Source organism: Camelus bactrianus, chromosome 9 (genome assembly GCF_048773025.1).
Source record: "Camelus bactrianus isolate YW-2024 breed Bactrian camel chromosome 9, ASM4877302v1, whole genome shotgun sequence".
NCBI classification, from domain to species: Eukaryota; Metazoa; Chordata; class Mammalia; order Artiodactyla; family Camelidae; genus Camelus; species Camelus bactrianus.
This window is the reverse complement of record NC_133547.1, coordinates 28,637,145-28,660,883: the sequence shown is the minus strand read 5'-3', so window position 1 is coordinate 28,660,883 and position 23,739 is coordinate 28,637,145. Positions and strand designations below refer to the sequence as shown.

The 23,739-nt window shown below is 39.4% G+C and overlaps 2 protein-coding genes and 1 long non-coding RNA gene across 4 annotated transcripts in view; 2 read left to right on the top strand and 1 right to left on the bottom strand.

The window, feature by feature from the left end:
- The window catches only part of GCLM (glutamate-cysteine ligase modifier subunit), a 19,736-nt gene extending 13,827 nt beyond the window's left edge, over positions 1-5,909 (top strand). Inside the window, exon 7 of the mRNA XM_074369984.1 lies at positions 1,882-5,909. Coding sequence (XP_074226085.1) covers positions 1,882-2,051 — 170 coding nt within the window. The 3' untranslated portion in view covers positions 2,052-5,909. The remainder of the gene's footprint in view (positions 1-1,881) is intronic.
- The window catches only part of LOC105065322 (uncharacterized), a 12,668-nt gene extending 3,968 nt beyond the window's left edge, over positions 1-8,700 (bottom strand). The window contains exons 1-2 of one of the 2 annotated variants that reach the window (XR_834926.3): positions 8,569-8,700; positions 2,855-2,963 (exon numbers count right to left, since the gene is read on the bottom strand). This is a non-coding gene — a long non-coding RNA (uncharacterized LOC105065322). The other variant, XR_012509106.1, reaches the window with a different exon arrangement.
- Positions 8,680-23,739, top strand: DNTTIP2 (deoxynucleotidyltransferase terminal interacting protein 2). The gene is made up of 7 exons (XM_010950411.3): positions 8,680-8,835; positions 9,759-11,404; positions 12,647-12,785; positions 15,579-15,674; positions 16,630-16,794; positions 18,307-18,416; positions 21,672-23,739. The coding sequence occupies exons 1-7, from the start codon at positions 8,764-8,766 to the stop codon at positions 21,763-21,765; spliced, it is 2,322 nt and encodes a 773-aa protein (XP_010948713.2). The 5' UTR covers positions 8,680-8,763; the 3' UTR covers positions 21,766-23,739.

Here is a 23,739-nt window from a genome sequence, read left to right as displayed (position 1 = left end):
TTCTGACTTTAGAACTTTCCCCTTTTTATTGGCCTTGCTCCTCCCCCTACTCCCATTGAATCTAATCTGTATTACGCCTCATGCCCTCACGGTCTTCTTCTCTGTTGGACAGTCTGATAGACGAAGCCATATTACAGTTATTTATCCAAAGACATTTGCATTTCAGTCGTGAAAACGACCGTTTGCTAGCTGTGTGACCTTGGGCAGGTTATTTAATCTCTCTGTCTCAGTTTTCCCATGTAAAAGGAAATATTATTATCTGTCTCATTGGGTTATTAACCTATGGATTAAAAGAGTTAATACATGTAAAGTACTCAGCAAAGTGCCTGGCACATAGTAACAGCTAATACTTCCTGAGAGTTTGCTATTGATGCTGATCTAATAGCACAGCAGGTCATCTTGGGGGGCAGGTTCTTCACGCTCCCGTGTCTTACTGTACAGATGACTGCTTAGTCCCTGTCTGTAGAGTTGGTTCTAAACCCGGGGAATCTTTCCATATTGACTGATTCAGTAGACATTTACTTGAGCACCTACTCTGTGCCAGGCATTGTTTTAAGTACTAGAAATACAGAACCAAGTCGGAAAAATTTCAACCTATACGGAATTTATATTCTGACAGGAGAAGACACAATAAAATAAAGTTGAATATGGTAAGCAGTGGTGTAAGCTATGGAGACAAGATGGCTGGGGGAGAAAAGAGTGCCCAGATGAGGGGCTGGTGTTCTGTATGGGAGGGCTGATGGTCAGGGAGGCCTCTCCACTGAGGTGATGTTAATCAGAGACCTACAAGAATGGACCGAGCCGTGTGGGCATCTGGAAGAAGAGTGCTCGGGGAAGAGGGGGCAGCTGGTTCGCGGTCCCCAGGGTGTGAATGCGCTTGAGGATTTCAGGGTCCGGCTCTGAGGCCAGAGTGGCTGGGGCAGGGGCAGCGAGGAGGGGAGTGGTAATTCAGAACAGTGGCTTGGACATCAGTGTAGAAGTGGAAAATAATGATTCATCAAAGAGATGCAGATTAAAATACAACCATTGGGAAGGATTTTTAAAATGAGCGCTGGTGCTGGCGAGGACATGGTACAGTCGGCACTCCAGTGTTACCTGCTGCGTGTGGAGCACAGCCTTCCTGGAAGGCAGTTGGCGGTATGCTATGTAACCAGCCTTCAAAGTGTACTTGTACTTTGACCTTGTTCCATAGCCAGGCATGCATTTTAAGGATGTTCATCAAGCATTATTTTTATTAGCGGAATATTAAGAAAAAACTTGTTTTTTTGTCAACAATAAGGAAGTGTATAAATTATGATACCTATAAAATTTAATGTTGGGAGAATTATTAAAAATAATGTTTTCACAGAATATTTAATTACACGATAAAATATTCATAATGCAAGTAAAAAATAAGTAAATTAGGCTATAACTACGATATGATTTCTAGTTTTTAAGATATGGATAGATAAATACATACACACATAAAGTCACGCGTAAAAGAAGTTGGATGGAAATACATGGCAATGGAAATGGTCCATCTGTGGTTGACAGGATTGTGAATACTTTTTTTTTTTTCCTTCTTTGTACTTTCCTGTATCGTCCCTGGCTGTACATTAGAATCACCTGGAAATCTTCAAAAAACACAGGCTTCCAGGCTCCACTCGCTAGAAACTATGGAGTAAACTGGCTGAGGTACAGGTGTAGATGCTTCCTGAAGAACCTCCAGGGTCTTTCTGACACTCTGGTTCAGGCTCATAGCACATATTAAGGATGAGTGTGTTTTATGTTCAGTTCTGAGGTGTTGCTTTAGTTGTGTTTAACTGCTTGCCTACATAGTGAAGTGCTTTTGTTTTCAAACTTAACAATTTGGGTTTTCAATTGTTGTCTGTTTGTTTGAAGAACTGCTTTCGGAAGCAAGCTTCCAGGAAGCTCTTCAGGAGAGCATCCCCGGCATCCAGGCGCGGGAGTGGGCGCCGCTGTGGCTGCTGCGGTACTCGGTCATCGTTAAAAGCAGGGGAGTTATCAAGTCAAAAGGCTACATCTTACAGGCTAAGAGGAAGGGTTCTTAACTGCGTCTTAGGAGCACATCCTGCTGACTTGTATTTTCCTTGAACGTGAGACAAAGTTGAGATGTGTACAGTCTAGTTACTGCCTGCAAATGGTGTCACTGAGGCAGACATGCTTTCGTTCTATTTGACTGGCAAGTTTTGAATACTTCTCTTGCTTCCGTGTCAGTTCACTCACATGAACCACTGTATTGTTTTCATTAAACTATTGTTTTCTAATTGAAATTGTCTATAAAGAAAATACTTGCAATATATTTTTCCTTTATTTTTATGACAATAGAAATCAAGAAAATTTGTTGTTAGATATATTTTGGCCTAGGCATCAGGTATATATATTACATATTTATACATATTTTTTATTTCTAAAAAATTCATTAATTACTCCTTACTCTACAGTATAACTAAGCGACTTAATTACAATTGTTAAAATTGAAATACTGGAAGATATTTTTCCTGTCATTGATGAGATGATTATTATCTCAGCATAACCGGAGTAGCTGGGATCCACTAGTAGTGTAAATAAAATTCCTTTCTTCAGTACAGGAATGGAAACTTAAATTTTTTTATGTGTCCTTGCTTATAGTTGACGTATAACGATTTAACCTTATATTCTTGTGCCATATTTGCTCTTGCTTATTACAAAAACAAGCCAAAGTAAATCTATAAAGGAGACTAAAAGCTTTGAAATTATTGTTTGGGGTTTTTATAAAAGCAGCTGTTGTCACCTCCAGACTCTTTTTAATTCTCAGTCTATCCTTACTATTTTGCTGCTCATCAGGAGTGTTCAGTAGGCATTGAGCACTTACCATGCGCTGGGCACCGTGGGCTCTGGAGAGGGGCAGGGGCATGGGGATGAAGAGTCAGGTGAGTAAAATGCGCAGCCTTTGCTCCCCGCTGGTAACCGACTGCAGGGGACTAAAAGCCAAAAGAGGGGTGGAAAAAATACTTAATTCAGGGCCAGTGTTGTCTATTTAGGCAACTTTATTTGAGATGTGGTCTTAACTATTTAAAAGCAAAGCAATATAACCAAAACTTTAGAGCTAGAAGAGACTATAGCTCATTTAATATAATTCCTCATTAGTTTAAGAACCAGAAAATAGCAAATAAGCTGTGACCTTTGATGTATACCATAGGTCTTTGTAATTCTATAAATTTGTATCTGTAACCCAAATAGTTTAAAAATTTCTTTAAAAATCTCTCCTATCTCAACACTTTTAAACCATGTTAACACATGGTTTATAAAATGAAATTAATTATATAATTATATATATGTAAACTAATATATAAAACTAATTTTGCCCAAATGTTTTCATCTTAGGAAAAAGAGCTGTGGTTCCATATTCAAAATAAATACAGTAGACTTTTTTCCTATCCTAAGTAAGGGTTTATAGTTTACTAGTTGGATAATTTGATCATTAGAATTGTAATGTGAAATCAGCTGATTTACCTGCTAAGACTTGCTTAGACTTTGAGCCTCCTAAAGCTTTATATAGCCTTTATATTAATTGTATGTAATGTTGTTAAGTGTGTGTAATTAACTTTTTTATTTGGAAATGTACAACATTTTTTCATGTAACCTAAGTGTTTAAACAAATGCTCATTTTAATTTTAGCCTATACAGTGAATTGGCCAAAATATTTTAAGAGGGAACTTTAATATCACATTATTTTTTAATACCTTGGACTACAAAAATGGACTATTTGAAAGATTATTTTGAAAATAGGAAACAAGGTATATTGTTAATATATGCAGACTTGAGCAGGAGCTGTTTTGTGTTTTTCCCCCTACTCTTGACAAAGAAGCAAGATTATGGATTCATTTTGTGAAGGGGATCATGTATGGCATTTTAAAATGTGTTTTGTCTTTGTTTTGCTTCTGTACCTTTAATTTCTGTTATTGAATAACCTTTTGTTTAGAAACTGATTTTTTTAAGGACTTATCATTTCTAAGGTGATAAGCATTTCTCTTCTTGGTGAACCATCAATATAGTGACTGCTTCTCAAATACTTAAGGACTTAATGTTTAAAAAGCCATAAAATAAAAGAGTGGTAATACTACCAAATAATTGCTGAAAGCTAAGTTACTGATAGTATATATAACAGATATTTTTCTGGGGAGATGTGTATCCAGCAACCCAAGGTAGAAAGAATTTATATAATTTTTTTCCCAGTAAACATGACAAGAAGCCACAGCTTATTATTAAATGTCCAAAATACACTGGAGCCTTACTTTAACACAGCGTACTGTAACTTGGAATTCGTCCTGTGATTAGTCTATCTTGAATTCTCATCTGAGAAACTGTAGTCAACAAAAGGACCAAGATGTCTTACAAAAGTTGTTCACATGGTATAAATTCTGAAGACCACATTGTGCCAGTGTGATAATAGAGTATCCATTTAGGAATGGCCAGTGCTAGAACTTGAATCACAAGTAATAGCTAATAATTTTCCCATTCACAGATAAGATCACTCAGACAGCTATTTGTGAAATGGAAATTGAAGTTACTCTATTTTGAATGAGTGGTTCAGACTTTTCCCTACCAGAGCTAAGCAGAAACTGAAATAGGATCCTCGATTTTCAGTGATAAAAAGTCTATGGCTCATTTAAGTATGTCTCTTTTTAGAACAGATTTTTTTTTCTAACTTTTCCACCCAGCCTTTTTAATATTTGGGAATGTAAGCAATTGATATATTTATTGTATACTGGCCAATAATTCATCTTTCTGCCAAATGTACATTTAGAGAAATCTGAAGTTGTTTTAATTAGAATTTAATCTATTGTGTTTTCATACTCAAATATACCAACTTATGATTCCAAACCTATTTTTTTCCCAAAATTCCTAACATACCAGAACTTGTACCTGTTGTTTCCCCATAAAGTTGGTGGCGGGATATGTCAGTTTTATTTTTAAAAAATATGTACTATAACTTTCATTAATACTTTCTATAGTTTTCAGAGTTAGAAATATACTTAGGAGGGGAAAATGTTTTAATTAGATAATTCTACTTTTATGTGTCTGTAGTAGTATACTATAAAATAAATGCAAAATATAAAGCATTATTAAATGTTTTTAATTTTACCTATATTATCAATTAAGATAAAGTGTTAGTTGTACATTTTTTAATTGAGTTGTTTCAATAGTTGGAAGCATACTGGAACATTATATTGATTTTGAACTATTTGAACTCAAACTTAGCGTGATTTGAAAATAAATTATGAAAAAAATTTAAATATCCAGGCCATAAAATTATTCATACATTCATTCAGCAAAGATTTATTGAATGCCTCCTGTGTGTCAGGCATTGTACAAGGTGCCGGCAGATAGACACAGAGATGAAAACAGCCCTATCTTCAAGGAGCAGATAAGTATACTTGGAGAGGGAGAGAGATCTGTATGTGAATGAGAGCAGTGAACAGGTGGCTGCATCTGTTAATGATGGAAGCGGTAAAAAGGGAGTGGGGAAATGGGGAAGGAATGGGGCCACCAGGAAGCAGGGTAAGGACAAGAAGTCTCCCCCACAGAAACAAGTGTTAGAGTAAGATCCGAGGATGGGGCATGGGGTGTGCCTGCTGTGTAAATTTGCTTATATTGAATGGTGAACAGTTTATGTGTAAACTTCAGAAATTCAGTGAAAACACTTTAAGAGCTTGTTCTTATCAGATAGAAAGGAATGGCTTCTGGTGAGACTTGTAAGAGTAGGTGAGGTTTGAAAAGTCACATTTTGTAAAAGACAAAAACTTGCCTCAATCCCCTAAATATATTAGGATATGGCTGTATGTGGTGTGCCTATCAGAAAAGTCAAAGAAAACCTTAACATGTATCCCTCAACAACGAATAAAAGTGTAAAATGTCATGCAAGATTTTGGTGTGTGTTTTGGTCCATTATTTTAAGAAGGTCCATGTTTTACAGTGAGCATTATTTATTTGGACTCAGCGCTGTTTTCTCTGTTTCTTTGCCCACTGTTGATTCTTGCATCCTACTCCATTTAAGTTTACTTTTTAAAATATATCCTTAGTAATTCTTTCACTGAAGGTCTTTGGGCCATAAACTTCCTAGGTCTTGTTTGCCTGAAATGTCTTTATTTTGTTAATAATCTTAAATGATCATTTGACATTAGACAATTTCCCTTGGCATCTGGAAGATAATACTCCATTGATTTCCAGCGTATATACTCTTGCTGATAAAAATCTGGACTTCCTTGCCTAGAAATATCCGTCTTTCCCTCTGGTCACTTTTTTCAATTGAAACTTTCATTTTGATGTATATGGGAATAGAATAAAGCAAGAAAATTAAAACTGGCTTCTAAGTTTTCTGATAACACAAAAAAGTCATCATAAAGGAAAACATTGATAACTGGATTTAATCAAAATTAGTCTTTTGTTCTTCAAACAATACTATTAAAGTAAAAATGTGAGCCACAGACTAAGGTGAAGTATTTGCAATAAATATTTCTCATGAAAAATAAATTGGACATAATCAGGTTTCAAAATCACACTTTGAAAAACATCAAGTAAGTAAAGACAACCCACAGAATAGGAGAAAGTATTTGAAAATCGTACCTGATAAGGGTCTTGTATCTAGAATATGTAAAGAACTCTTACAACTTACTGATAACCCAATAAAAAGTAGGGAAAAAGTTAAGAGTAGATTTTTCTCCAAAGAAGACATATGAATAGTCAATAAGGACATTATAAGATGTTCAACACCATTAGTCATAAGGGAAATGCAAATTAAAACAAATATCACTAAAATAGCTAAAATTTTTAAAAACTGACAATACCATGTGTTGACAAGGACAAGAAGGAAGCAGAACTCTCCTATAGTGCTGGTGGAAATGTAAAATGGTACAACCACTATGGAAAATAACTTGGGTAAACTGACTATATGCCAGTAAACATACATATGTATATTGAAATAAATAAATAACTAGGGATTTGTTACAAAATTAAATGTACATGTACCATGTGACCCAGCAATTCCACTTCTAGGTATTTACTCAAGAGAAATATAACACATATCCAAAAAGGTATATATGAATGTTTATAGCACTTTACTCATAGAAGCTGAAAACTGGAAACAACCCAAATGTCTGTCGGCAGTTGAATGGATAAATGAACTGTAGTATAATCATACAGGGGGGTACTACTCCGCAATAAAAAAATAATGAACTACTAGTATACACAGTGACATGGATGAGTCTCAGAAACGCGCAGAAAGAAGTTAGACATGAAAAAGTATGTAAATTACTTCCTTTGCATTAAATTTTAGAACAAAAATAATCGTGACTGTTAATCTATTGCTGCATCTGGGTACTTAAAGGCCTCTCAAAACGTTGCCACAGAGGTCATCTGGGACCATAGTGTCATATATGATCTTGATTGAGGCTGGTCTGCTTCCAAGCTTGCTCATGTGGCTGTTGGCTGGACTCAGTTCCTCTCTGGCTATAAGGCAGAGGCCTCCCTCACTTCCTTGCCACGTGGCCCTCTCCACAGGGCAGCTCATAACAAGCAGCCACTAGCTTTCCACAGAATGAACAAGTGAGAAAGTGCAAGGTGGAAGTCAGAGATTTGTGTAACCTAATCTTGAAAAGTGACAGCCACCACTTTTGTTATAGTTTTTCATTATAAGTCACTAGATCTAGTCCATATTCAAAGGTTTGAAGACCAGAAGATGGGATCATTGGAGACCATCTTACAAGTCAACTTAATTTAAAAGTAATGTCTTATATGTAATAATGCAAAATGGCCACGAACAGTGTGTATTTTTAAAAGGCCTATATACACTGAAACTCTTATCTTTTGGTTAATGCCTAAAATTCCGGGGAGAGATTCAACCCTACAATTTAAGGGTCTAGTTAAGTAAAACATACAGACTATTAAGAGTTTCCCTTTGGGCCGGAGTAATAACAACTTTTTATATTGTATTTACCTAAAATTGGGTAAACCCCTACTCACTATCTCACCTTTAGATTATATAACTAATTAGTCTACAAGTTCCTGGGGCAGCGATATATTTTACCCCAAGTCTTTTTTTTAATGGTGTATTTTTATTGAAGTATAGTCAGTTTACAATGTTGGGTCAATTTCTGGGGTACAGCACGATACTTCAGTCATACAGGAACATCCACGTATTCATTTTCATATTTAACCATGTCACTACAAGACATTGAATTTCCCTGTGCTACATAGTATAAACTTACCGTTTATTTTATATATAGTAGTATCTGCAAATCTCGAACTCCCAATTTATCCCTTCCCTCCTCTTCCCCGCCAAGTCTTTAAATTTTATTTATATTTAACCTCACAAGTACTACATGAGCATGTGATCTTTTTAAAGGTATTACAAATGCAAACGTCTCCTTCGGCCACACGCACGGCTACATTAAGACCTTTAGAACTGCTGAACAAAGAAGATGGGCGGAGTGGGGCAGAAGTTGCTACTTTCCAAAGCGTTCATGTGAAACAGGCCCTAGGCCACTGGGTTTCGCCGCCCCCACGAAGGTCCCTCCCGGCGCAAACCTGATGCGTCTCCTACCGCGCCGTAGTGAACGCTAAGACCCGCGCCCTCGGGCATCCCCGGGTCCATCCGCCTTGACCTAGGTCGGAGGGGCGGAAGTGAGTTCCGGGATTCTCGCGGGAAACGCGAGCGACGCGCCTCTCTGACGCACTTCCGGGGCGCCGGAACAGTGGGAGACCGCGCCGCGCGCTTGGAAGATGGTGGTCACCAGGTCCGCGCGGCCTCAGGCCGGGGTCCAAGCCACGTCGGCTGAAAGCTCCCGGCAGAAGGTAGGAGATCGCAAGTCTCCCTCATTCCTCCTCACGGCTTCGCAGAGCGTCGTTCGTGGAGGTGGCGGCGCAGGGGTGCCGCGGAGCGCGGGGAGGTGCGGCAGAAAGGACCCCTGCTTGCGGCGCGCTACTGTGTACCGAGCCGCACGCCAAGCCTGTAGCTTCCTTTTCATACCTCACTGGGGTCTTCAGTCAATGCTTAGCGTGGATTAGAGAGATTAGGTAACTTGCTTTGGGTAGTTCAGCTCCGTAATGTAGATGCACAGAACTTTTCATCTTACTGGTAACACCGTGTTAAGGATGATTAATTTGAGCCACCAAGCGTGAGCCTAATTTAGCTGCATTGGAGAAGGCACCATTTTCACTTGGGAAGGCTGGCGGTGGCTCCGCAGCACCTCCTCTTGACTTTGGGAGGGCTGCGGTGAGGTCACTTGGTGACTCAGTGGCTCTAGTCTGCTGCCTCTGATGCGGCGATTAAGGGAAGAGAGCATTAATTCACTTAAGTATGAAAAGGTAAGGGGAGCGACCGTTTCTATCGGGGGGGGGGTGTATGTTCCTAAACATATTTTTGCTCAGTTAATAGTCCCTTTCTTCCCTTTTCCCCTATACGTGTCGGAATGTAGGTCCACCTAGCATATGTAACTGGAGAAGATTTTCTTTTTCAATTACTTACTTTGTTCCCTAAAGTCAGATCCTAGGCGTAGGTGATGCTAGTGAGGCAGTGCCTACAAATGCAAAGTCAGATTCAGTATTTAAGTTTTGATTTTTTTTTAATTGTGGGCGGTGATTGTTGTTGTTTTGTATTAATCTTGTATATTGAGTTCCTTAATGCCCTCTTAAAATCTGCTTGAGGGGAGTGTCTCACTCACTCTGCCCTTGTCCTAGCCCTACCTAAATTACAATGTATTTTCACTGTCTTACAGAATTCTGCTGCTAGAAGAATTCAGACGCATCCAAAAGGCAAGAAGGAATTTCCATCTGAGGATCCTAGAACTGCTGAATCACAAGTCACTAGGAAACAAAGTCCGGCTCCTAGAACCAAGAGGAGGAAGAGCGGAACTACAGGCTCATTACCGGAAATGAACAAACCTGCTGATGGAGAGGTCTCTGAAGCAGAGTCAAACTGTTCTTCTGTGTCTGAGGTCCAGGGTCCCATTTTAAGAGTAACTAGGAGAAGACAGATCTTAGTTGCGGGCACCCCAGTGTCCAGTGTAAGGAAAAGGATGAAAATAACTCCAGTAAAGGAGTCTCATACTGAAGAAGTCTCTGAAGCAGAATCACATGTTTCGGGTATTTCTAGAATTGTGCCTCCCACAGCAGTAACTCCAAGAACCAGAAAAAGTAAGGCTAAATCCCTGACAAAGCCAAGCCAAGAATCACATATGGAGGCTATTTCTGATGCTGAGTCATCGTGCTCAGACATTTCTTCATTTTCTGGAATTGCAACGAGGAGAAGAACAAGGAGTATGCAAAGGAAGTTACAGGCACGGACCGAGGAGAGGGACACTAAGACTGTACTTGGAAATGGAAAGCAAGTCGTAAACACACCTGTGGGTTCAGAGGATTCCGATACCAGGCGAAGTTCTCGTTTACTAGCAAGATCTCTTTCTCAGATAAAGAAGCCAAATTTCTACAACAATGAAACATATAAGGACTTTGAGGATGATTCCTTCTGTGAAAATTCAGAAAAAAACCTGAGAGTGCAAAAACACCAGTGTTTTAATATGAGAGAGGAAAAGCAGGACAGTGTTTCACCTTTCAGAGAAGTAACAAAGCAGAGTTGTAAGAGTTTAGATGCAGAAGCCAAAGGAATAATAGATGAGGGAAAACAAACTAATGAGGAAGATTCTCAGTTGAAGAGTCTTTCTGAACATAAGGACACTAGCCTTCCACAGTTGGTTTCTCAAAGACATTCAACCCCTGAAAATAACAAAACCACATCAAGGCCCTCAAATCTGGACTGTGAGGCTGTGATGAGATCATTAGCTCAAACATTTGCAGTTGTGGAGGTGGACAGATGGAATGAAGAGAAAAAGAGCACCATGAAAACAAGTGACTGGACAGAATTTGGTGATGGTGGTGGTAGTGATGAGGAAGAGCACACAGTTGTAGGTGTTAGTGGAGACGTGAACAAAGAAAGGGATGTTGATTTTGTGTGTGATAGCGAACTGTATAAACTTGAGCTGAAAACATCTCAGGATAAAGATGATTCTGTTTTATTAGTTCTCAGCAGTGATGAAAGCCAGCAGTCCGAAAACAGTGAGAATGAAGAGGACACTCTGTGTTTTGTTGAAAACAGTGGTCAGAAGGAGACATTAAATGGGAACTCAGAAGATACGTCACGTGACAAGGCATTGTTTGTAATTGACACAACTCCTGGATTGAGTGCTGATAAAAATTTTTATTTGGATGAAGAAGACAAGGCAAGTGAGGTTGCCACTGAGGAAGAAAAGGAAGAGGAGGAGGAGGAAGAGGAAGAAGAAAGTGAAGAAGAACCATCAGAACATGACAGTAAAGATAATGAGTTTAGTGATGAAGACAACTTACTAAACAGCACAAAATCTAAACTGTAAGTTTTCTCTTTTAAAAGTAAGGTTTTCATACATATTTCAAGTGGCTAATTTACCATAAAAATATTACAAAGCATAGGAGTTGAGAAAATTTGCCTTGGGTTCTTTATGGAAGAGCTTTTTCATCCAGCACCTCTCATTGGGGTGTTATAAACCACCTGTTAAAAGACTTTCCTGCATGATTGTTAAGAGCAACATGACAGGGAAGGGGAGGAACTTTTTTTCCTATGTGTTGATTGTAGAGAAATTGAAAACCAGAGAAGAGCCTGAGTAAAGTAACACCCTGTAACCCCATCTGCCACTCATTGCAGAGCACTGTTTGGGGCTGTTTGTTTTAGTCTTTTTCCATTTTGTGAGTTTGTTTTTCCTAAGCACAGGCCCCGGGTGGCAGCCTATCTACTGGAAACGCAGGTATCCTTGGTTGGGAACTATCCATTAACAGGTGCCCAGTCTTCACTCTAACCAGAGAAAGCGCCGAGGCTAGTCTCAGGTGTACTTTTTTTTTAAAAGCCACTCTCCTGTTTGGGATAACTGCAGTATACACTCAGAGCTGAGAATCACTGCCAGCGCACTGCAATTTAATGACTTCACGTTCCAGTAGAGGTAGATTATCAAAGCTTTCAACGGCTCCATTTATATGAGTAATTAGGGAAGAAAGTGACTATAAGTCTGGGTGTCCTTGCTTATAAAAAGGACTCTTTGGTAATATAAAGTAGAAACTCTCATTAGATAAATACAGCAGAAGCCCAAGCCAACTGCAGGAGACTGTGATTTGGTAGATCTCGGGTATGACATTAATCGTTTTTAAAAGCTCATGTGGGAAATACAGATGTTCTCTGCTGTTTAAAACTCACTGACTTAGAGGTACTACCTAATGCCTTTAAATTGCCCAGAAAAACATTCCAGGTTTGGATAACTTGGAGATTTGCAATTGAAGAACCTGTCTTTTTCATTAGCAGATCAAAGGCTATGTGCATTTAACTCACTACCTTTACATGAAGTTGAGCTAAATTGCCAGATGTATTTCCTCCTCTTTTCTTTATAAAACCCCTTTAAGAAATTTATTGGCATATTATATGGTCTTAATCTTCCTTAAGGAAATCTGAGGAATAATTTGGATGTGCTCCCCAAAAGCTTTTTTAATTCATTATTCATCCCGTAATTTGCTTCTAATTCAAAACACAGTCTCAGTTGTTTCCACTCTGAATTACTTGATCTTTAAGTGATCCTTTCTCTTTCAGTCTGAAGTTAACGAGCAGCAGCATAGACCCTGGCCTAAGTATTAAGCAGTTGGGTGGTTTGTATATTAATTTCAACGCAGACAAGCTGCAGCTGAACAAGAGAACCCTAACACAGATCAAGGAGAAAAAGAAAAATGAGGTAAGTTGCACAGTGTCCCCCACTGGTTTTCATAGAGTTAACCAGTCACTTCTAGAAATGATTAGTCCTTGGTAAGAAACTAATCTTCCTACTATTTTTCCTACTGTTCTCCTTTTTTCCCTTTTTCCAGAACAGTCATCATAAAGCCCTAGGTATAAAAGATGACACTTGAAGGCTAAAGTAACATAGGATTGGTGTTCCTCTTCTTGCACCCACCGGTTAAGATCCCAAGGACTGTGTTTTCTTTTTCTCCTCTTTTCCTGCTATACTTTTAGTTCTTAACTGTTCTGGACTCTGTTGAGAATCTGAAAGCTGTGAGTGCCCACCTGCCCCCATCAGGTAAAAGAGCACATGTGCACACAGACTTAAATTTGTACATATAATTTCAGAAGAATTTACAGGGTAGGTAACCTCATCCAAACCCTCAGTTTCAGCTGCCCCCTTGCGTGGCTTCCATACCTGAGGTAGTTTCTAGCCTTGCAGCCTACTCGGGTCTTTAAATCCAGGTCCTGTTGTTTGTTTATTCAGGGGTGCTCGGGCACTTGACCTCACTAACTGCCCTTCTCTTCCCTGCCTGAAGCAGCTTCTCCGTTTGTCTTCTTCATCCTGGTTAATGATACCAAAACCTGTTTCCCTTTTACAGTCAGTCACTAAGCCTAGGGGACGATGCTTCTTACCTCCTTTTGGCTCCTTTCTACCCCACTGTCACTTACTAGTGACATCTAGTTAATTTCCATCTAGACGACTGCAATGGCCTCCTTACTCTTTCTTCTTCGAGCCACCCTCAATTGTCCTGCTAGGCTTCTCTTTGTAAAAACACAAATCTGACCATGATACTCTGTTTAAGTCCCTCAAAGTTTCCTCAGAGCCTTCAGGGTGCCTCTGCTGCTCTGGCTCTGACCATCCATCTGCTGTGTCCTTCCCACTGAAAACAGCTCTAGTTCCCTGAACAAACCCTACGCTTTCCCAGGCCAGTGCAGAGGTCGTAGATCACCACCCTTGGGAAACTTTCTTTGACCCTGGTCCTTCCCCCACCTCCTCCCTGCTTCTGCAACACCTAGTATAGATGTAAGTGATCATTGATCATGTGGTGTCACTGTTACTTTACTGTCTTTTATCTTTCTTTGTATTCCTAAAACAGGACTTCTCAGCGTCGGCAAAACTGATGTTTTGGGCTGGATATTTCTTTGTTGTGGGAGAATGTCCTGTGCATTGTAGGATGTTCACCAGCATCTCTGGCGTCTACCTTGTATAAGGAGGTAGCGTCCATCCTCCCTGGTGCCCAACTCCCAACACACACACACACACACACACACACACACTCACACTCACTCACTCACTCACTCACTCATATACACTCATTCTTTCTCTCTTTCTCTCTCTCACCCCAAAAATGTTGTCAGATGTTTCCAGTTGAGAACCACTCTCCTAAACCCTAGCATAGTACTTTATACACAACTGGCTCTTAATAATGTCATGCTCTCTGAGGGATCCTTCAAACTGTTTTGAGAGCTAAGGAGCAGTCCTCTTTAGTCCTTGTACTGAGGGTAATGACTAGTTACCCTGAGATTCCTTTTAGTCACACTCACAGTATTGACAGTATTTAATCATCCTAGGCAACTAACAATGAATGCAGAAGACATTTAAGAAAAGATGAACAGATTGACTACATAAAGTTTTATAACTTACGCAACTAAAAACACGTTAAGAAAGACAAATAAAAGACCATGGGTTAATACCACTAAGATACAAATATATTTCTACAAATTAATAAGAACACAACCCTATATAAAAATGAAAAAGAACCCGCCAAAATACAGGCATTCCATGGAAGACATGCACATACACAGAAAGGTGATCCACAGCAAATAGAAATATCCGTGAGGCACCAGCGACAACACAGAGAAAGATAACACCCCACGTCCCAGTGCTGGCCGTGGGAAGAAGAGGGAACTGATTGACTCGTGGTAGGAGTTCAGACTACTTGGATGTAAGGCAGTTTAGTAGTACCTATCAAAATCTAAGTGACACATTTTGGAATCAGTTTTATAGAAACAATCACAAGTATGCAGAGATGATGTTTACACTGTTCAGTGGAAAAAAGTTTAACGGAGACCTTTAAACTGAGTATCCAGAAGAAAAATTGTGCATAATAGCTATTAAAGGTAATGAGGTCGATCTGTGTATGAACTGACACTGAAGGAGCGCCTCTGATATGCTGAGTTACAAAAAGCAGATTTGCTTGATGGAAGGATCTCATCGGTAAAACATAAAAAGCATATGTTGTTCAATGGACATCTATACCGCTGTTCTCATTAACAGTCTAGCCAGTCTCCTCAGATCACAGGCAGCCGTAGTACCAAAGTTATAAGAACTCATTAAAGCCTAGTCACGTTTTTCAGGGAGTTTAAGAACTGTTACGGCATTGCATCTGTTGTCTTTATTTTCCAGTTGTTTGGTGCTGGTAGCTGGTTGCGAACCAATGAAATGCAAGCGGGCGCATTAATGTGAATCTGGTGTGTGCAGATTCAGATTAGAAAAAGAAATTTGAGGTGAATGTTGATTTTATAGAGTCCCTAAAGTAATCCTTCAGCTTGTCTCCTAAAGCGTTTTTTGATACAATTTACGAATTTAAGGACAGGAACACTTTTGCAGTAGTATGTCTAACTATGAAAAAAGTTAGTATTTTTGGAATAGTCTTCAGTGTGGAAGATACTTCCTTTATAAGGCAAAAATGTTGAAAAAATTATGACATTCCAGCATTATTTTCAAATTAATTTTATATTTTTGTAGCTTCTGCAGAAAGCCATCATTACTCCTGATTTTGAAAAAAACTACTGCATCCCACCATATAGTGAATCAAAGCATCAACTTCAGAAAAAACGCAGAGTGAGTACAGTGACTTCTAGTGTTAACATGTGTTTGACTATAAATGTGTTCAGTGTGTATAATAAGTACATTAAAATACGTTTCCAAAGACAATTATCACACATATCTAAGAGCCCATAAATTTGGTTCCATAAACACACCTCACGGATTCTTACGAAGTTGAAAGTACACGGAGGGGCACCCGTAGGTACAGCTCCTTCTTTCCTTCCTTGAGAAGTGGCAGCCAGCACACGAGGGCACCGCCATGCCTCTTGGCTCACAGACCCTGCTCACGGCGGGGTCAGGAGCTCTGCCGCAGGCTGTCGTCAGGAACTGAACGTAACTGGCTGAGAACACTGATCTGTTTCATCTGCTAAGTGAGGGGGTAGAAACCATCTTCTATAGTAAAATATATGGGTTACTTCCATCTGCCATTTTAACCAATAAAAACTAAAGACTTTGTCAAGAGAGGCTGGAGGAAATTTGAGCCTGGTGCCCCAGTAATGTCTTGTCGCTAGTATGACTGGAGTGCGCTGGCTCACGGTAGACACTCCGTAATAGTTGTTACATGAATGAACAAAGGTAAAAGTAAGCAAATAACTTGCTAGGAGTTTTCGAAAGAATAGGATTTTTTTTTTTGAATTTTAAAAATAATACCAATTGCTGGACTGTTGAAGTGAGTAACTTTCTGAGACAACTAAAATAAATGACTGAGTAAGTGTTAATGTTTATGTATAAGCTCCAGAAGTAAAAATGTTTTTATATATCTTGTGTAGGCTACTTTAGACAATAATTGAAGCTGTGGGTTATTGTCCCATCAAGTTGGCAATTCTTACTAAGATAGAAAGTAAATTTTAAGGAGCCCTCATGGAACTGATAGTACTGTGCCTAACTTACCAAGAAATCACTTTTGTGATTTAATTCCTCCTTAAAATTAGAATTTTCTGTCTAATTGGTTTTGAAATTTGAATTTCAGCAAGAGCGACAAAAAACAGCAGGTGATGGCTGGTTTGGTATGAAGGCACCGGAACTGACAGATGAACTGAAAAACGATCTCAAAGCGCTGAAGATGCGAGCGAGCATGGACCCAAAAAGGTTTTACAAGAAAAATGATAGAGACGGCTTCCCCAAGTACTTCCAGGTATGAAGCAAACAGAATAAGGATAGTGACGCTCAGTGGACTTTAGTTTGGAAAGCACTGTAGTGATCTGTTTACTCTTAAAATAAATGCATGTTTCCATGGCTTAGCCCGTAAGATAATGGCCAGAACCCAGCTCAGACAGCCAGCACTTGCAGTGGCTTTCCATGTGGAAAGACCGCGTTCCAGATGGCGGCTAGGTTTCCCGCTCAGCTTTCTAGAAGTTACGGAGCCTGTAAGATGGGTGTGTCCTACGTAAATAACATGAGCCCGAAGAGCAAGACCCCTTGCGGGGTGGAGGGGGGAAGAGGGGTCATTTGTACCAGACTCTTCTTTTTTTCAAGGTTCTTTATTCTGAAAATAAGAATTGGTTTCCAAAGTGCTTCCAGATTAAAGTCCAGTGATTCACCCTCTGGCTCTCAAGTTCATTCCTGACCACCTTTCTTGTCACTCATGGATTACTGTAGTAGTCCTTTGCCTGCAGGTCTGCTCTCCCTTTCAGTTCCTCGCTCACATTGTAGCCATTCATCTAGTCTTTAAAAAAAGCAATCTGTTCATGATACATCTCTGCTCAGTGATACCAAGATATCATTGGGTGGTACCTTCAATGATTCTTCATTACTTGTAGGATGGAGGCTGTGCTCCTTAATGTGGCCCTCTGCAGTCTGCACCCTGGCCAGCCCAGCAACCCTTCTTTCGTCACACAGCCCTCTTAAGCTCCAGCACGCTCAGCTCATTCTTCTGAGAATACATGCAGACTGGTCTTGGCATTCTGACTTTGCATGTGTTTGGCTCTGCCATGTTTGCTTGGTGAAGTTTTACCCATACATCCAAGCTAAAATGTCATCCTTTGTGAAACCTGTACCTCCAGTAGGTAGAATGGGTCACTTGGTTTTCAGAGCATCTAGAGTGTGTCTTCCTTATATTAGGTTATGTTTTAATTTTTTAATTGCGTGTCCATGAGTCTTCTATAAGACCCTAGACTCCACACCGGCAGGGACCAGACGTTCTCTATCTTTGTTTCCCTCACACTGAGCACAGTGCCTGGCACATAGCAGACACTGAATTTTACTTGGTTGAATGTATGAACAAACGCAGAGTGGACTTTGAGAAGGTTCTAAGCTGGCAGCATTTATGATAATCTAGGAGGTCAGATAGATAGGTAATAGAATTTATGTGTCAATTTTATTAAATTGGGAAACTAAAAAGATTTATTTTTATCTGTCTCACTTTTCTCCTCTAGTTACACTGTTCATCAAGAAGTTGCTGTGTAGCACTAAATTATATAAAAGGAACTTCAGTTTTATTATAACTCTAATGAAATGTCAGGCCCAGTGCAGACTGAATAAGTGATTATTTTCCTTTGAAAATGGCAATGCTAACTTCAATATTGGTAGAATGTAAGCTTTGTTTTCCATTGCTTTCTGTAAATATCCTTTGTTAGTGCTGCCCTGAGATACGCAAGGAACTTGGCCTTCAGGTGTTGCATGACTTACTTCAGTCAATCGTTTGTAGGTTGGAACCATTGTTGACAATCCAGCTGACTTCTACCATTCACGAATTCCCAAGAAACAAAGGAAGAGAACTATTGTGGAGGAACTGCTGGCTGATTCTGAGTTCAGAAGGTAATGGAATTTATGTTTCATTTTATAATATGTGTGCTTTCCTTTAGAATTTTCATAAACTTGAAATTTTAGGTAACTTTTAAACGTTTTGCACAGAATTTCTCAACAGCAGCACTGTTACGTTTTGGATGGGGTAATTCTTTATTTGGGGACTGTCCTGTGCACTGTAAGATGTCACACAGCATCCCTGGCTTCTGTCCACTATTTGCCAGTAACAGACACACCTCCTCCCACCCCCAATTCATGACAATCAAAAATGTCTTCGAACATTTTCAGGTTTTTATCCTCTGTGGGACATAAGCATTCCCAGTTTAGAACCAGTGATTTACAGGGAAGGTGAAAGTATTTGACTGGCTGGAGGAGAACAGGCCTGCAAAGGAGACTGGAAAGAACAGCCAAGGGGGTTGAAGAAAAGCAGGAGAGCACAGTGCTGTTAAGTCAAGGGAAGGTAACGCTGTGAGCAGGTGTAAGCCGGAGCGGGAGGGTCACAGGAATAAATGATGCCGAGAGCGCCGAGGAGATAAGAACTAAAAACTTCCTTTGGATTTAGTACATGGAGGTCACAGCAACCTTGGCAGGAGGAGTTTTAAGGGAGGGATGGGGAGGAAGCCAGACTGGAGAGGACTTGAGAGTGAGTTGAAAATGAAGAAACAGAATTACTTGGAGAAGTTTGGTTGTGAGGAACAAGGGCGAGGCAGGGCTAGTGGATGTGGATGGAGTTGGATTTTTTTTTTTTTTTGAGCTGGGAGAAATTTGAGTATGTTTCAATGTTCTTGAAGTAGGTGCGTATATATTACAGATTTAAAAGCATCCTCATATAGAAACTTCTGCTGAATTTCCAAAATGGCTTAATAGCAAAAGTGAAAATACTTATCAACGGTTTAAAAAATAATGTAACATACAGGCATGAAAAACAAATGTAACCCACGTGTCCTGTAAGCGCTTTAAAGATTGTAGGAATAAGCAGCGCTCTTTTCTCACTGCTCTCTCCTTGGAGATCTCATCCCCACAGAGTTTTGATTATCATCTGTATATACTGCCAGCTTCCAAATGTGTAAGTCTGGTCTGGGTCTCTCCCAAGCCCAGACCCACGTAACCAGCTGCTGCCTCAGAACATCTTATGGGCATCCCACAAGCCCCTCTGGGAGCTACCTTGTGGTCTCTCCTGACCCCGGCCGCCCTGAACAATCTAGTCCGCTCCCAGTGTTCTGTATCTCATGACCGAATGGCATCCGATCATCCATCCATCAGGGCAAGTCCTTGACACTCCTCCCTTCAGTCCCATGTGTGGAGTGTCAGAGTCCCTCCCATTTTCCCGTCTCTGAAGCCTCTCTCTTTCCCTCCTTCCCCACAGAGGTGTGGTACAAGCTGATCGAGTCTTTGCTTGCCTAAGTGTTCACTATACATTGGTGATAAAAATTGACCTACGCTTTGTAATGTTCACGACAGCAGTGTCAGAAATCACAGCAGTGTTGGTGCTTTTGCTAAAAAGTCATCTTAGAATAAGGAAGTTGAGGCAGTAAGCTAGAAAGTTAGTAGACTGGAACTCATAAAATTGCAGGTTAGAGGTTATCGTGTCAGTTCATTGCTTCCCGTACTCCCATCACGGAATACCATCTCCACCATGCTTGCCTTCTCTGTATGCTGCCTACTTTGTTTTAAAAGGAAACTGTATTACTACTGAAAATGAGTTTGTTGACATATTTTTGCTAATATACATTAAGATAAATGCATCTTAACTTATGATAAATATGATAATTACATTACTTAAAATGAATATTGTCTGTCACACAGATTTACACAGCACACCGTGTGAAACATTCCACTAGCCCATCTGTCCATGGAATGTTTTAATCCTTACCACAACGTGCTCCTTAAGAGGTTTTCTGGCCTCTAAATACCTTGGGATAAGGAACTCCACAGAACATCTTTAACTATATGTTCATTAGTAGGACTGTCCTGGGACAGCAGAAATAAGCGTAATATATAGGAGAAAATGTGCTTTCCTGTATTGTGTATATTTGGTTTTGTTTCATTGTTAATCTAACCTTAGGTTTGTTAGAAAGTCTGTAAATTTTGCTGCTGACTTCTTGTGTCACTGAGTGAGCTTAAAGTTGTAAAAGGCCTAAATAGCTTCTGTTTTAATGAGAATATTATCTAATCCCCAGCTTTAGTAATGTGTAACAGATTTATGTAACAGTGAAAGTGTTTTAGAACAAAGGAATTTTTACAGAATTTTTAACTTTTCCTTAGTAACTGAACTGAAAGCCCTTCTTTTACTGAAGCTTCTAATTACAACATCATTATTTTTCTGCAGTTGTGCTTCTGTGTTTCCAAAGCCCAAAGGGCAATAATAGTCTCAAACAGCAATTCCTTGGTCTGAGGATGCCTTTTTTTGGGGGGGGGGGATGCCTTTTAACTCTTAAATATTATTGAAGACCCAAAGATTTCTGTTTTGTCAGTTACATTTATCAATATTTGCCTAATGGAAGTTAAACTTAAGAAACCTTAAAAATATGAATTCATTTAAAAATAATAACTCATCACACATTAACATTTATTTTCATGAACAAAACAAAAATAATTTAGTGCAGATCTCTTTACTGTCTGGCCTAAAGACAACTGGAGCCTCCCATCTGCTTCTGCATCAGTCTGCCATGATACCACACTTCGTGTAGCCTCTGAAAAACTCCACTATACACTCTTGAGAGCATAAGAGTGAAAAAAGCAACTAAATGCCTTAGTATTTTTGTAAAAATGGTTTTTACTTAATGGACACCTTCAAAGAGTCTCATTCCCACATCACATTCTGAAAACCATTTGTGATATATTTCTTAAGGTTCTAAGAAATATATTGTATTTTCAAGTAAGTGTAGACCTTTGGTTTTGCTTAGTTCTTATTTTAAATTTTCATCCCACAAAAATATTTAAAGCATTTGATACCATCTGGTAGCTGATGTAGTGCATGGGTCTCTAGTGGCTGAAGGTTTTCAAAAGCCTCCCTTCCCATTGCCATTTTTCCCTTACTAGACTGCAGACTATGAGGGCAGGGGCTGTGGCTGTCTGGTTCACAGCTCTGTCCCTAACTCGGGCTCCTTACACATGGTGGAACTTAGTGCAACTGTGATGAATAGTGAAAATGCAAAAAAAAAAAAAAAAAGGAATCTCCTCGCCCCCCATCCCCTCCCCCACATAAAAGGTTACATTAACATCTAATGTCTGGTGTCTCATATACTTTTTGGTTTTTCTTTTTAGATATAACCGAAGAAAGTACTCAGAGATCATGGCTGAAAAGGCAGCAAACGCAGCAGGAAAGAAGTTTCGAAAGAAGAAGAAATTTCGCAATTAAGATTCACCAGGCAAACCACAAAATTTTACACCTCCTCTGTATTTATTTACTAACGATGTTTTGAAAAGTAACATCACCACCACATAAATTAACATAGGCTGGTCCTATTTATGTAGAGATTTCTGTTTGGAAAAAGTTGACTTGAGAAAGGATCAGTCATGTGCCCCTTGGTATATCTACAAAGATCCACTCGTGCTTAGACCCTTTGAGGGCAAGAAATGGAAAAGAACTTCACCGATTTAAAGATAATTAACTTTTTTGTAAAGTTTTCAACCTTTGGTTATTTAAAGAAATTTGAATTAAAAAACATTTAGAAAGCATAAAGTTTGCTAACATATTCACAAAACTTCAATATGATCAAACATATATAAACAGTATTATAATTATTATGTAGAGGTGTGTGTGTTTAGGGGGAGATGGCAGATAGATAGGAAATGGCCTGTAGTTGGTTGCACATGCAAGTCCAGAAAATTGGCGAAGCTGGGATACAGAGATCTTGTTGGCCAGTATAAAAGTCATAGTTGAAACCAAAGGAATGATACAAGTGTTCTTAGAGCAAATGTATGTTAGTGTATGACCAGAGAACTACATGAAGCTATAAAAAGGACCTGAAAGAGAGACTGCCTAGAAAGTCTGGGTCAAAGTTAGACACAGGAGAGCTCTTTTCCTTCCTTAGCAACTGAAACAGGAGGAGAGAGATTTTTACCCAGAGTCAATGATAGGATTAAAGCAATATAATTTTAACTTGGTCAGGAGGCAAAGTGGCCCGACTCAACGTCATCTCCAGTGGCAGAAATGTGCATCCTGGCTAAGCTACGCAGGGCACCCAAGGAGCGATGGTCACTGCCATTAATACGTCTTAGCGAGTTGTTGCTTCCTTTATGTCATTATTCATGGGATGTCCTATTTTCCAGCATACTGCTTTCTTAGTATTTCAGTAAATACTTATTTAGAAGTCTCCTTTATTGTGTTTACTGCTTGGGATCAAAAGCAAACTAGTTAACAGAACTGACAATGACATTCATAGGTGGAGTTAGGGAAGCATCTGTGTCTGTTCTTTTATAGAAAAGCTTTCATTCCAAGAATATTAAGTTTTGCCTTCTGGGTAAAATAAGGACCTGCTATGAGAAAATTAAATACCAAAACAAGAAGAGATAATAGTTAATTTACCCTTTATACGTTCTTCCAGAAGGAGACGTTGTTAGAACATTTCTTCAACTTACACTACCATGCTATAAGAAGACTCAAAGTTGTCAATCATTGTGTATGGTGTTTCTCTGCAGACAACTGAGGACTTACCCAGGTTTTGTCAGACTCAAGGTGGGGTCAACTTTTTATCAACTTTTATGCTGATTTCTCACTCCTGAGTGCTAGAATAGGTTGAATTATCTGGTACTTCAAAACTGTAGTTATGACAGATATTTGCAACATGATAGTGTGTTTTACAGGGAAAACAAGATTAGTGACCTGTGATCTTTCCCACACGTAGCATTCAAGCCTTCTGGATTAGAAAGCAGTGATGAGGAGAGAGAACTGAACCTAGGTGCCAAGTCCAGCTCGCACACCCACCTTAGAGGTCCTCACAGCAAGTGTTCTGAGGACAGGTGACCCTTGAACAACACGGGGGTTAGGGGTGCTGAGCCCCACACAGTTGAAAATAAAAAACTTTACCATAGGCCCTTTGTGTCTACAGTTCCGCATCTGAGGGTTCAACCAAGTGCTTGCAGATCATGCAGTACTGTAGTGGGGGCTTGCTGAGAAAATCCGCGTGAGTAGGCCCGCCCAGTTCAAACCTGTGTTCAAGGGTCAGCTGTATTATAGTTATATTTTAACATGCTCTTTTTTGTCTCCATTGATTGGTTTTTTAATTGTATGTATTTTTGTAAGCCACTTAAATAATTTGGAAAAAGGAGAGAGTTCTTAACAAATGTAAAATACTTATCAGTGAAATAAACATTATTCAACTAAAAATCA